This window comes from Apteryx rowi, unplaced genomic scaffold (assembly GCF_003343035.1).
Source record: "Apteryx rowi isolate R43461 unplaced genomic scaffold, aptRow1 scaffold_66, whole genome shotgun sequence".
Taxonomy (NCBI): Eukaryota; Metazoa; Chordata; class Aves; order Apterygiformes; family Apterygidae; genus Apteryx; species Apteryx rowi.
The window spans coordinates 2,981,774-2,996,839 of record NW_020450938.1 but is presented as its reverse complement, the minus strand read 5'-3'; the positions used below and the strand labels follow the sequence as shown (position 1 = coordinate 2,996,839).

Sequence of the window (15,066 nt, the reverse complement as noted above, 5' to 3'; positions counted from 1 at the left end):
CCTCAGTAAACTCATGTTGGCTGCTCCCAATGACCTTCTTGTCCCTCATGTGTTTAGAAATGGCTTCTAGGATTATTTGCTCCATAATCTTCCCAGGAACTGAGGTGAGGCTGACCAGCCTGTAGTGCCCTGGATCTTCCTTCTTGTCCTTCTTGCCTCCCCCAGTTGCCACAACCTTTCAATGATGATAGACAGCAGCCTTGCAATGACATCGACCAGCTCCTTAACCCCCTCAGATGCATCCCGTCTGGTCCCATAGACTTGTGTATATCAAAATGGGTTATGTGCTCCTAACATAGTCTTCCTCTATGGTAGTACTTCTTCACTTCCACAAACTCTGCTAGTAGGCTCATGGACCTGGGAGGCCTGAGGACAAGCTTTATCAGTGAGACAAAAACAGCACTGAGTACTTCAGCCTTTTCCCTGTCATAAGTCACTAGTTCCCTTGGTCCACTGTGCAACGGGCCCACATTCTCCTTAGTCTTTCTTTTGCTACTGAGGTACTTACAGAAAACTTTCTCGTTGCCCTTCACCTCCCTTGCTAGTTTCAGCTCCAGCTGAGCTTGGCTTTCTTGACTCCATTCCTACTTGCACAGGTGATGCCTTTGTATTCCTCCCAAACTCATACAAAACACAGTAATACTAAGTAAATGAGACTAGATGTTATACATTGGAAAACAGAAAAAAATGGTCATTACCTTTTAAAAGGACCTTATAATTTTTTCCTATACTTCCCTTTTTATGCTCAGCCCAAATTGCCACATGCCCATCTCTGCAAGTTTGAGGATAGCCAGCAAAATTGCCACTGAGGACTGCACATGAGCACAAATGCACAAGAATTCTGAAGCACATTTAAGTTCGAGAAGAAAATATAGAGATCTTTATGAACATTTGTTACACATTGTAACAAGCTGGTATAAGGCTTCTAGTAACCCTCAATGCATTATGCCACCACTACATGTCACTATCAAGACAGAACAACAAAGAAAGATTTTATCAATAGTTACACAGTTCTGTTGGGGACTGCACTATTCCCAAAGTAAGAGCTGCCCTTGAGCCAATTCTTGTTGGTTTCATCTGCATATGTAGTACCCATAAACTCAATTCAGTTATCTAGACCATCAGCAGAAAGAGCAAACAATCAGATCCTGATAGTCTTTCTTGTGAAAGGTACCTAAAATTTCCACATAACTGTTATCACCTTGGGTCTCGATTACTCCATTCTACCTTTTTTGGATCTTAGCAATTGGAATCCTTCTCCTCTTCACAGGGGAAAAAAATGCTAGATAAAGTAGGTACCAACCTTCTCAAGATCAGGTTCCCTTAAAGCTAGTGCAAGTTCATTGTTATCCATCACAGACGCTGCTGCAACATCTAAAGGAGTTGATCCTCGCATAGAAGGAGAGGCTGTCAAAATAACATTTAGTTTCAGTAATAAATCTATAGAAAACAGCAATTTCATAGTAAATACAATAATAAAACCATTGATAAAATACAACATTTTGTCATTAGGTAGTTATTTAATTCATAGTATGTCATTTATACCACTTAGTTTATAATAAATCATAGTACATTCATATGAAATTTGACACTAAGATGAAATCAAAATATACTAACTCTGTCCAGGCTAGAAACAATCTTTCTTAAGTCTTCCCATTTTTACTGTACACTTTGTTTTAACATTTTATTTTTTACAATTTTCCAAACTAAGACAATTCTGCTTTGCGGAAAAGGAAGAGGGGATTTTAGAACCAAAATACTGACATTTTATCAAATGTACTGACAAAGAAAATACCTTTCAGGTTTAAAATAAGAGATTATATTTTTATCTATGCCTTTAAGAAATGGCAGTCAATATAATGTTAGAAAAAGTTAAGTTTTTTTTATACTAACACTCCAAATGCATTTGATCTGGGTATGTTTCTCTACAAACACTTTTGGTTTATGCTTTTGTCCTGTACCTGTATATCAACCAGAACCTTCTGATAATTTTTTTCTTTTTTTAAAAAAAGATCAATGATAACTAGATATAGATATTCTGAATCAAAAGCATTAAATTAAATACAGGTCACATATACCTCTTCTGTAACACTCCAGCCCAGCAAAGAAAAACTAACACTTTAAGAAAATTTCAGGGTTCATTTCAGGGCATCTATACATGCATAATGAGCTCTGTATTTCTGCCACAAGTGTAGTCAGATACTGAACAGTCCACAGAAGACAGAGTAGAGGAGCAAGCACAGGTGGTGTGAAATAAGCTATCAGGGCTGCCTGCCAACATTTATCTATGAACCTCTTTATCACAATCAGGATCTTATTCTGTTCCATAAATGATGCAGCTAAACACTGACTCTTCTCTAATGTCCAAGCATTACCTGGCTTTTCTGCCAGAAAGCATATCCTTAATTAACTCAGCTTACTTAATGTTGTTGTTAGGGGTTTCTTTACAGTTAGTAATACAGGAAAGGAAGATGCTTTTGCACTCGGCAATAGAGAAAATTCAAGACAAATATGTTACAAATGGATGGATGCAGGAAAACACACTTTTTTCAGTATAGAAATTAGCAAAAAGTTTTAAAACTTTGGTTTTGTTTAGAATCTCAAAGGCCACACAAAAATGAGTTATATGTTATCACTTACCAAGGCCAACACTGCTGTTTTCCAACAAATAGCTAAGATGATCAAACATAGCTTTTTGATTCTGCCTGCTAATGCGGCAAAAATAACATAGAAAACGACAGCAGTTTGCCACCATCTTCGGAAAAGTGATTTCCTAAAAAGCAAATAAAAACAGACTAAAGGTAAAGCTCCAAAACAGGCATAAAACCTGCAAAAGACCATCCAACAGCCAGTTAATGTACTAGTATTTCTGTACTGTATTCACTGTACCCCCGTCAAGTTATCTGTCTAGGTGGACATCCTTGAAATCAACAGGGCTCTCTTAGCAAGTAAGTAATTCCTTAAGGTCCATAGAACAACTTGTAAGCTTGAAAAGAAAAAGCTGGGTTAACCCATAAATTCTAGATTCAAACATGAAAGAATGGTAATATTCAGATTAACAGAGTAATACTACATCCATTTTTAATTAGTTTCTAAAAAGATCCTATAAATCAATGTAAGACTTAGTGAGCACATGAAGTGCTRTTTACAGGGTAAAGCTTTGAATAGCTATATTCTAAATTTTCTGCCTTCTAACAAAGAATTGCTTTACCTTGGATTCTCCTCCACCAAGCACATTTACCATCACTTCCATGACAGTCTCGTGCATGCCTAGAGCTCTCATGAGATTTGGATGTTGGTAAAATACTTTATTATTCATGATGTCTCTACAGGAGAACAAAAGAAGAAATTGGATTAAAATGTTATGACAAATAGTTTACCTGTTATATGTTATTTGCGAAGCTGATTTACTGTGTAATTCTTCATCATCTCAGATAAATTATTTCCCTGGGTGCTTTTCAGGTTAAGTCTCTATCAATCTCCTTCTACAGATACTCTATATTTTACGTACATAGAGAAAGGACCTGACCTTTCTTGTCCCATATTATAGTTATTGCCCTTGCCCTAATCACCACTTGACTGCAGTGTGATACTCTTCTATTTTCATTAGATAATCCATTATTGGATATTCCATTCCAGATCTAAAAATATTTCCTGAAGAACGTACGATCAAAACTGATATATTATTTAAACTTTAAATTCAACTAATCTGTATTTTCTGGAGAAAAAAAAAAACTTCTTTTCAGAGTATTTTCAATCTTGAGACATTTGATATCTGCCATCAGGATCAAGAAAAGACTGTACACAGAAGAGAATGTACATCCAGCTCCCMTCTAAACATTAAAGCACCAGAAACATTAGCTACATAAATGTTAACGTTTTTTCATGAGTTACTGTTCCAAAGGACATTCTTCTCTCTTCTACATACTTCAGCAGAACAATTTAAATACTTGAAATCAATCCTGAAGATTATAGTCTCAATATTTTATGCAGAGGTGATGATGTCCAATAAAAATGTGTACTTCAAAAGTAATTACATTTCTAAGAACTGTAGTAATCTTGAAATCACATGCAACCCAGAAATAAATTTGGAAGCAGTCAGGTCATGGGAGAAAAGGACTAGAAAGTTACTATAGGAAATACTGTCGACAGCTGTTCAGATTTCATGGTAGGTCTCATGGTAGTCTTTTTTCCTGAGCTCAAACTTCTGGGATTAGGTAAGGAAAAATTCAGTCTTATAAGAGAGGCAAAGAGATGGATCCATCAATCTAAAAGCTATAAATCCACAACTATCAGTCATACAACAGAATGTATGTACATCTGATGTAGATGGCACTATTAGAGTCTTTTGCCCTCAATAAATCAGAAAGATTAATTGGTCTTTTTCCTCAAAGCCTCCAGCAAGACTTCTTATCAGAGGTGACACACAATGGGCCTTACCTCCAAAAGCTATTCCTACCACATCTCCTTTCTGCATTAATACTGCATGCTGTGGAAAAAGACTTGTTAACAGAAAGGGATATAAATAAGATCTTTAAAGACAATCCAGACTTGGACCAGATGAGCTCAATGGTGTCATTCTTCCAAGTGATCCTAAATTCTTATTCATCTACAGCAGCTTTATTTTACAGAAATAAAAAGGAAAGAAAGTAAAAAGGGCACCTTGGGCTGGCTAGCAGTATTAGAGTATTTTGGAAAATATATCCACTTTCAGTGCTTTCTGTAACTGCTGACTGAATTATGAAATACTGCATCTCAGAAAAATTCAAACAGCATTTCTAGGAAAATAGGGTTTTTAAGCAGGAATGAGTGATGCTTTCATTTCTCAACTGGAAAAAAGAAATGCTTTCCACTCACAGCAAAAAACTTGGCATTTCTAAATAGGCGCTGAAGCCTAGGTTATACTACAGAAGGTACAAATGGCACACCTAGGGCATGGTGACAAGATGGTTACAACTATGATAGAAGCTATCAAGAGGATGATAGCAGCAGGCAGAGGAGAACACTAGCTAAACAGAAAGTACCTCTTTTCACCTTGCACCAGACTTTCACATACCACCAAAGACTTTGTTAAAATTAAATCAATCTGTCTCACAAGACTTTAGCTTCCAACATATAGCAAAAATGATGAGAAAAAAATACACACAAAAAGAAAGCAGAACATGAAATGAAAATCACCCCGATGTTTTTGTCAGACACAACAGTGCCAGAATCTAGTAATCATTTACTTATTTTCAGACTAAGTTGGGTTAAGTGAAACATTAACAACTCAAATTTGACATACAAAAGTGGATATGGAAATCCCAGTATTTTGTGCATGGTCACATGTGACTGACTTTCCCCTTTGCAAAGCCATCAGCAGGCTATGCCAAAGCCTTAACGTAAGTACGCTGAAGATTATAGCAATCAGGGAACATTGATGGGATCAGCTGGAAAGCAATGAAGGAGGTATTGTTCACCATGGCAGTGCAAAACTATTTATACAAATCACTTACATATTTGAGGTTTTCAGCAAGCTCAGAAAGAAAAATATTTTGCACAACAAAAGTTTTTCTTCTCCTTTCATTCCTGGCATTCTTTATTAATACTATCTTTTGTTGTCATTGCTATTGTTGTCATTGCTGTTGTTGACTGGGGATTTCTAATACATCATAGCTGATGTTTAATTTCTCTGGTCATCTTGGACAATAAAATTCCTTTGAAAAAAGCCAGAAGAAACTAAACTCTTTCCTAATAGAGGTGATCATGTTTTCTTTATACAGTTTTCTCCAGTTGCATCCTTTATTAGGCTATATTTTATTATTATTAATCATGTAACTAGGAAAAAGAAGACTGGGTAAACTACATCATAATTCAAATAGTTCTAACCACATTCAAGGCAATAAAATGATGGCATATGTAGAGACACATGTATACAAAACTCCATTTGCTGACAGCTGGAGGGGGCTGTATGTATCCACAGCCACCAATCACTGCATTCATATAAAATGGACAGTATTCTTGATAGTACTCTTTACAATCATATTACTTAAAATATAACAAGATATATTTCTGTAGTATCATAAAACATTACATATGTGTTTTCAAATCTTCTTATGAGAAGTCTTAGAGATGCCATTTGCTACTCTGTAAAAAATTATGCGTATAATAATACTACAAAATATTACAACTGAAGATACTACATAACTGATATGAAACTTCTGCATTTACCCATATATAGAATATTCACATTCAAACTTTATGCATAACTTAAGTGATAACTATACAGCAAATAACAATAAATATCTGTAAATTAAGATATGCTGCACTCCAGTCATTTACCCTAATCCACGAATCATAAGTTTTTCTTCCTCCTTCCCCATTCTGACACTGAGCAAGGAACGGATTTGGCCGAGGGACGCTAGAAGATTGATTGTGTCTTCCACTGACACACTATTTATGGTGTAGGTCTTTGGTAGGGCTCGAACCAAGCCACCAATACCATCATATTGGCGATGTAGCAATACAAACATGGCCCTCACTAACTCCGGGTCTTCTATTACTGACTCCTGGGCCCAGCGTACCATTGTGTCTGAAATCAACTGCTGAAGAGTAGCTGTGAAGAAAATACATAAATCACAAAATTACCATTAATTGCTCTATTTAATTGCTCTACCAGTAGTCCCTCAGAACCCATTATGCAACATGCACTGGAATTAATTCAATCCTTAAGAAGCGTTTTTTCTTGGTATTTCTTAGGCAGACTATCAAATAAAAATATAATCACAGAGGGAAAAAATAAACATCTCAAATCTGATAACATAAAAAGAGAGTGAAGACATACAAGATGTTCACAAAGTGGCCAGCTTTATTTCTATATACTGTTTTCAAGAATTTTCCAGGAATTCAGGTCTGAGAGTTTTTCTTATGTACTATGAAGTGGGACTGGAAAAAATATCCAGTAGCACATGTAAATGCTGTATTATTTATTTACAGTGATTCTGTCTTAAGCTGTATATCCAGTCAAAATTTTAAATTCATAATTTACCAAACAGAATAATTTAATCCATTGCCAAAACTAAAGCCCTTTCAAAAGAAATAGAAATGAAGAGACTCCATAATCCCCATTGTTAAACCAAATCAGTTGAAAATCATCATTTGGATAGTCTGAGTCGAATCTCTAAATGAAGCAAGAAGCCCACATCTGGTATTCTCACTGGCAATTATCAATTGCAAAGCTTTGAGAAAGTTATAAAAAGTTAAAATAAACAAAATGTTTAATATCAGATGAGATTTGAGACTGCTGTTTGGAAAAAATACTCATGAACTAACAGTCAAGACAAAGCGAATACTGTTCTTTTTCCCATCTCAAGAGAACTTCCATTCAGTTTTGTAAGACTTTGTCRCACCAAACTGGGATCCTCTGCAGACAACCTGATAGTCAAAGCCTGCTTTACTTTTCCTTTGTTTCAAGCTGACAGTTCACATCAGAAGAATTAAAAACAAAAAAAAATGCAGAATTTTTCCATTAGTACTCACCTAACTAATCAATTTCTTTCCATGTCACATGGATAACAGCAAGTTTGAGAAGGGAAGTTTGATAATCCCTGYTGAAGTTCAATAAATTGCCTGACAAATATTGAGGGGTTGAAGAAGGTGGTTGATGTAGAGCACACATCAAAAATATTTTCAGATTAGAAATCTATGTGTTGAGAGATTTTGGTATAAACCAGATGCAACTTCAGTCAAATTTTAGAACACAAAAAAGTAAGAGTGCCCATAGAAAGATAATGCCCAAGAGGTGGCAACAGTTTATGGAAAAAATAATGTTCAACAAAGAAGGAAGAGAATTGATGCTAAGATGAACTAGATAATGTAGGAAAAAAATACAAAAAAAGGAGTAATAGTGCTGTATTTCAGTGTTATTATCCAAACACTGTACTATAGGTGTTTCCACTGTCACACAGCATAGCATGTTTTAGAATAACATAATTTTAAAAATAACTAAAAGACAAAATGCATTTTGGCTGATATTTCAGAAAATACCAGGACTGAAGTAAATAATAATAAAAAGGGACACAATGTTAAATTTACTTTGTTCTTTGTAAAGAATCACATGAGCAGGCTCTCAGTTGGCCTCTATTTTCATAAATGTGATAGTATATCTCAGCTTGTGGGTTTGGCTTTACATTGTTCTGCAATGCAGAACCCAAGCAGTCTAGCCACCATAATACAGACCTGTGGGGGTTATTTGGCCTGAGGAGTTGTATGGAATCAGTTCAATACAATATTGTCTAAGTGAAAGAGAGAAAATTAGGTTTTGGAGAGCTCTAACCTTACTACATTAAAAAAAAAAAAAAGGAAACCTTAGGATATACCACCACATTCTGCACAGATCAGGCCTCTAATTATCACTGCCTATCTAGCTATTACAAACAACAGTTTATAATTATAAAGATAGAAGGCACGTTTTCAAGAGACAGTATGTCGTCTTAAAGAAGAYTAAACCAACAATAATAACTGGCAGCTAAGTAGTCATTTCATTACAGATACCCTGGGGAAACGTTCTCATCCTATAATGTTAGGCACTTGCATTCAGCAACAAAGTTAAAGGCCAGGCTCCCTAGGAATTCTACATCATCAATGAAGGAAGCCAGGTTTCTACCAAAGGCAGAATGTCTAAACTGTATGTCCAAAAATTTCTTCCTGCTAGTAGGATGGCAGCATCAAAAATTATTTGAAAGTGCCACCACAATAAGGGCAAAAAATCAGAATTGACAAGTTAAAAAAAATATCCACAATCAGTTGATCCCAAGTGCAGAACTTGGATGTCACTGACAATGACTTTTATCAATGTGTGAAAAGCCAGAAGGTGCCAGAAAAATGACAAAGCAACAATCACAAACAGTAAGTTTTGGATTTTATGTTGAGTGGGGAGGTTTCCCCTAAGTACAGCAGTACAAATTAAGGTCTAGTTGGGCAGTCTTCCTTCATTTGGCATCCTTCATACAAGCACTCAGTTAGAGCTTCTGCAGCTAGTTTTATGAGCGAGTTCCCAAAATTAGGACCCCGCTATAATGAAGTCTGCACTAATTGCACAAAGAGTAAGATATATTCTGAAAAGGCCAGTATAAGAAATTTTCCACTACATGCTATTAGGAAACAAAATTCTCTACCCTAAGCATTCCAGTTAAGCTTGCTTAAAGTCAGAGCTATAAACTTTAAGGTGCACAGATGTTTCAGTGAAAATCTGTCTTGCTTTGGTAGATAATATATGAAGAGCTTCTTTGTCTGCTTCTTTTCCGATCTGGAATTAGGACAGACTAAATTGTGATTTAATTTTGCTTACAGGATGTCTTAGCATCATCACCAACTGGCTTCTCAGCTTGCTTCTTCTTCAGATACGTGACTTTTTCCATAAGGTATAGGAGGCGACCCCTAATGGTTAAACCACTGTTTCCATCCAAGGTTCCATCTTCATCTAGTTCGATTCCTGAAATCAAAATTATACACTACATAGTAAAAAAAAAAAAAAAAAAATTTAAACCAGTTACAGCCATGCTTGTATGTACAAACATAATTAGACTGAAAAACGCTGTTCTGCTCTGTTAGAACTGCAAAAAAGCTTGTGTGATATGCTCAATGAGCAGTTCAGGACCAGTGCAGATGAGGCAGATGTGCAAGGTAGGAAACAAGCAAATAAGGATCATGTAATCAAATACTCATTCTCTTATTAACTTATTGTATAAATTCTTATTAACTTAGTGTACAAATTGTGTATTGTTATACACAAAATACATAATATACATATTTCTATGCCCAAATCCCTGATTTAAATCTTCATTAATGTGATTTATACAGGCTTTCAGTGAGTTTTAATTTCCCCATCACCAAAATGGAGAGAAGACTGGTTTCTTAGTCTGCATCTCTACTAATAAAAACAATGGGCCCATGATTATTCACTGTCTGCGAAGCAAATGGCACAGTACGGCTGGCAATCTTGCAGTTACATGATCTTACAGTACCAAAAATAAGCTGGTGCCATTCAAACTGCCAATAGGAACGGTCCTTGGCCCATGCTAACCTCTGGCCCATGTAAAAGAGGGTGGTTAGCTTGACYAAAATTATGCCAGGACTGTGCTAACCATTCAACAGTATGGATGTTTCCAGGTCAATGCTCAGGCCTATGTTCTGAACTTGTGTACCTCAGTAGTATAGATATAGTCTCCAGTGACACTGTATAGTTCAAATGATACTAGCAAAGAGTACAAGAATCTAAGGTGAAACATATCCAAGAAGTGAAAGTACTAAAATTACTATAAATGTAATTTGTAGTGACCAGTGAGCAGGAAGTAGTCACCTTCATAATACAGGGGCTATTCTGTATGAAATATCTTCTAGCAAATTATACACACATAAAAAATGCATATGTGAGGTTTTACAGAATCAGAATCGCTGAGGTTGGAAGGGACCTCTGGAGATCACCTAGTCTAACCCATCTCGTGAAAGCAGGGTTACTTAGAGAGGTTGCTCAGGACTCTGCTGAGTCAGGTTTTGAATATCTCCACAATCTCTCTGGGCAACCTGTTCCAGCGTTCAATCACCCTCACAGTGAGAAAGTGTTTTCTCATATTCAAGTGGAATTTCTGATGTTTCAGTTTGCCACTCCAAAAGTGACTTCACCAGTGCTGAGTAGAAGGGAAGGATCGCCTCTATCCATCTGATGATGATGCTCTTCCTAATGAACTCCAGGATATGGTTGGCCACCTTTGTGACAAGAGCATATTTCTGGCTCATGTTCACCTCGGACACCCAGGTCCTTTTCTGCAAATCAGTCTTGTGCTGGTACATGAAGTTGTTCCTCCCCAGGCGCAGGACCTTGCATTTGCCTTTGTTGAACTTCATGAGGTTCCTGTCAGCCCTTTTTCTCATGTTCACAACTTTATTCTTTAACCAATACATTGCAACTGAAACAAAAACCTTGACCCTCAAACTAAAATAAACCCAAAGTAAAGAGAGCATTCATTTATTTTTTCTGTTCTTTTCTCCTTCCAACTTAAATTCTGAGGTTAAGGTTTGTGGGTCTTCTTCAGTAGTCTTGACTTATACATGATGTTCCTGCATCACATTAATTATTCCCCTCAATTTCTTGCATCTCTTCATGTAGAAATTCTATTGTGTTGGTTTAATTGTCTGATTTTTTTTGCATTAAGTACAGTCACATTTCCACTACAAGTTATTTTGTTTTATTTTGTCCTAAGAGAATAATCAATGTTAAACTAAACAACAACCATCAGTAACTTTCTATTTTACACTCAGTCATATTACAAAATGTTTTGGATGGCAGCTTCTTCAACCAAACTAATTAACAGTAGAGACTGAAATGTCTCATCAATTAGAATACAGAGATGCTGTGGAATTATCAAAATGAAATGTCTGTTTTCGCGAGTTATGCAGTTCCCTGAGCTCTTGTTGTACTGGTCTGATTTGCAAACTGTCAATATAACTGTCTTTTAACCATTTCAACAACATGCGACTCCCCAAATGGTGACTGGCTAATCAGCCAGACATAGGACCCAGGATGTGTAATTGTTCTACTTATTTTGCAATAGCCATGTTTTGAACACATACAGAATTAATTTTGTTCTACTGTAATGACTCTTCTAACCCACAGAATTAATTTTCTAGTTGTGGATTATTCAAATTACTAATTCTTCATAAAGGAGACAAAAGAATAATACTGACAAAACTAAATCAAGTAATCTGAAAGAAGAGAATGATGGTAAAAAAAAATAAAGAAAAACGTGAAAATCAAAGAAAGATGAAGCCTCCACACCTTTCAAATGTTATTTCTAAATTCTTTATTTCATCTTGGTTTTCTGCCAACTGACAGGTCACATTGAATTTTCCCTTCTTTTTTTTCATTTAAAATAAAAACAGTTCCTTTGAAGTGTCATAATGCACCTTCACCAAGTTTGAGGATGACACCAGATTGGAGGGGGGGTAGTAAATACACTCAAGGGCAAGGAGCACAATAGGCTAGAGGAATGGGCTGACAGGAACCTCATGAAGTTCAGGAAGGACAAATAAAAAGTTTGGCACCTCAGACAGACCTAACCCATGCAACTGTGCAGGCTGGGCATCAATGGATAAAAAAGCAGCTTTGCAAAAAAGAACCTGGGGGTCCTGTTGTACAGCAAGCTAAACATGAGTCAGGAGCGCACCCTGACAGCAAGGAGAGTGTTAGCTTATGGGATAAAAAGCTCATTTGCACACACGTAAAGGAGCACAGGGAGACAGTGGCAGGTGGGGGAACCCAAGTAACACACTGTCCTGGCTACCCCCAGGCCCATCACAGGAGAGCGAGCAGCCTATCAAGGGCTCATCTCCACAAGCACAGAAGAGCACAGAAGCACAAGGGCAGGTGGGGAACCCAAATTACCTACTCAGACATCCAGGCTCCTCCTGGTCTGTCCCAGGAGACCATCAGCCCCATTGTCCAGGTGTGAAGCCCAGCAAGATGAGTCAAAGGGAGTGGCTCTCTGGAGCACCTTTCAGACTAAGGGAGGTTCCTCTCTCCAGTTATAGGACACATTATGGGAGARGAGCATTTCAGGATTGCACAAGACTTACAGTACGTTTAGGGGATGAACCAAAGGTTGGGAAGGGAGGAATCTAAGTGATTTGGTGAGGAACAAAAGTGGGAAATTAGAGGGATAAAAGGATAAAAAGAGCCAGTCACCTGTAAACAGGGGGGCTGGTCAGTACACTTGTCTGGCCATGCCCTGCACCTGATCAGTGCAATCTGTTCTATCTTCCTATTAAATTCTTTTTCTAACTATTTTCCTGGGTGAAGGACTCTATTCTGTGTGCACGGACGCATGTGGAAGTCTAAGTGCCAGCAACTGAAGTCAGATCATAGGTCATAGGGGCCCACGTGTCTGCAGGGCCAGCAACTGCAGAGACCAGAGCATGTGAAATTAAGTGCCAGCAACTGGAGTGAAGGAGGTATGCAAGCTGGTGTGTGATTGCTAGCACTTATCAAGCCAAACTAGCAGGAGAGTCAGTCAGGCAACTTTGGAGCCAGATACATGCATGTGTCTCTAAAGGCAAAGGAGTTGGCTACCAGAGGGACCAGKCAATCCTGCACAACTGCCAGAAGGACCGTGGGGTCCAGGGGTGAGGGGAGAAGCCAACTGGGAGACCCATTTGTATGTGTGTCTGTGTATCTAAGGGCAAGACTACAGTGAAAGTTGGTTAGCAGGGGGATCAGGTGAGTCCCAGTCAACCGCCAGGGACACTGTAGAGTCTGGGAGTCAACTGAGACCCTTGTCTGTGTGTATATGTGTGCACACATGTGTGTGCCTGTATTTGTCTCTAGAGGTGAGGCACCTGGGAAGAGCAATGATCCAGAACCAGCTACTGGAAGTACTGTGTGTCCAGGCCAGCTACTGGATGGTGAGAGACAGAGAGACAGACACCAGGGATCCAGGGGCCAGGTACTGGGTAGATTGAGCGCTGAGCTATTGGAAGGATCTACATCATACATATGTATATAAATATATCCCACTAATGGACCTTTCTTCTGACTGGCCAGACAGGGGAACTGGATGAGGCCATTGGTGCTGTTTGTGTTTGTGTAAGTGCTGTGTACATCTGTCTGTGTTGATCTGTGTGGCCAGTTGGGTACATATGTATATACTGTATACGTGTGTTTGTGTGTGTGCATACTAAGAATACATGCTCAACTTCGCTACTTGTTGGACCTGGCAGCATGGAGCTGCAGCAGCCTCATCTCTGTTGGGCCAGTGGATTCAGCACCCTCCCTAACAGAAGGCTAAATATATACTGGGCTGTATTAACCAGAACATGACTAGTAGCTCAAGGGAAGCAATTATTCCCCTTTACTCAGCACTTATCAAACCACATCTGGAATACTACATACAGCTTTAGACTACCCAGTACGAGAAACAAACTGATAAGCTGGAGGGCATCCAAACAAGGCCCACCAAGATGCTTGAGGGCTGGCACACTTGCCCTATAAGGAGAGGCAGAGGGAACCGGACTTGTTAGACTGGAGAAGAGAAGCTTTCTGGGGCACCTAATAGCAACCTTCACATACTTTTGAGGAGATTCTCAAGAAAATGAAGCCAGACTCTTTCCTGAGGTGAACAAGATACAATGGTCACAAATAAAAAAGGCAGGGATCCAAACTGACACAGAGGGGAAAAAACATTAGGAAATTCAAGTCCTGGAACAGGTTGCCCAGACAGGTTGTGGAATCTCTGTCCCTGGAGGGTTTCAAGACAAAGTGCTGTGCAGCCAAGTCTGAATTCAGCACTGACCCTGATCTGAGCAGGAGGCAAGATTAGAGATCTCCTGTGGTTTTTGACATCTTAATAATTCTGTGATTACTTCAGTAACAGAAACATCTTTGAGAAGGACTCAAGTAACCAAACATTTGTGATCAACAGAATACCAACAGTGCCTGCTCTACCAAGGAAGAAAAGTCATGCATTATGAAGTCAGATATTGATGACAAGCTTTTATCTATTTGTATATTTTAAGGCAGCGAAGTGAATCATTAAACAAGTCATCTCCAGTTAAATGGGGTCAATAATGGATGGAGGAAAAGTGTAGAGATCCTCCTGTCCAAAGTTCCTTCCTAGACCAGAATATTAGTTTAAAAAATATAATCACACAACCCTGCATTAACTTCTTCTAGGTAGTAGGATATGATGTGGAAGTTGAGCTGCCTGTCTGCTAGTGCTATCTGTCAAGTGTCTCTTTTATTTATTTTTTACAAATGGCATACAGCAGTGATGTGGACAAATGGGTATCCTTCAAAAAGGAAAGCAATAAATCACTCAAAGCAAAATGCAAACAAGCATTCTAAACAAAATAACTGTGACTGAATTTGCAATATTCATGGATACGAGTCTGAAATTTAAAATATGCATTTTGTTGCTTAGTTTTTGTATTTTTGTATTTGAATTGTTATTGTATTTCACATTTTAATATGACATATAAGTTAATACTTTTTTTATTAATTGAAGAAATCTGAACTATGAAAATTTAATTACTCTT

At 37.8% G+C, this 15,066-nt stretch overlaps 1 protein-coding gene across 1 annotated transcript in view; it reads right to left on the bottom strand.

Moving 5' to 3' along the window:
• Positions 1 to 15,066, bottom strand: part of RYR2 (ryanodine receptor 2) — a 479,557-nt gene that overhangs the window by 144,385 nt on the left and 320,106 nt on the right. Inside the window, exons 41-45 of the mRNA XM_026085098.1 lie at positions 9,329 to 9,472; positions 6,322 to 6,595; positions 3,212 to 3,326; positions 2,641 to 2,773; positions 1,304 to 1,407 (exon numbers count right to left, since the gene is read on the bottom strand). Of these exons, the coding sequence (XP_025940883.1) occupies positions 1,304 to 1,407; positions 2,641 to 2,773; positions 3,212 to 3,326; positions 6,322 to 6,595; positions 9,329 to 9,472 (770 nt within the window). The remainder of the gene's footprint in view (positions 1 to 1,303; positions 1,408 to 2,640; positions 2,774 to 3,211; positions 3,327 to 6,321; positions 6,596 to 9,328; positions 9,473 to 15,066) is intronic.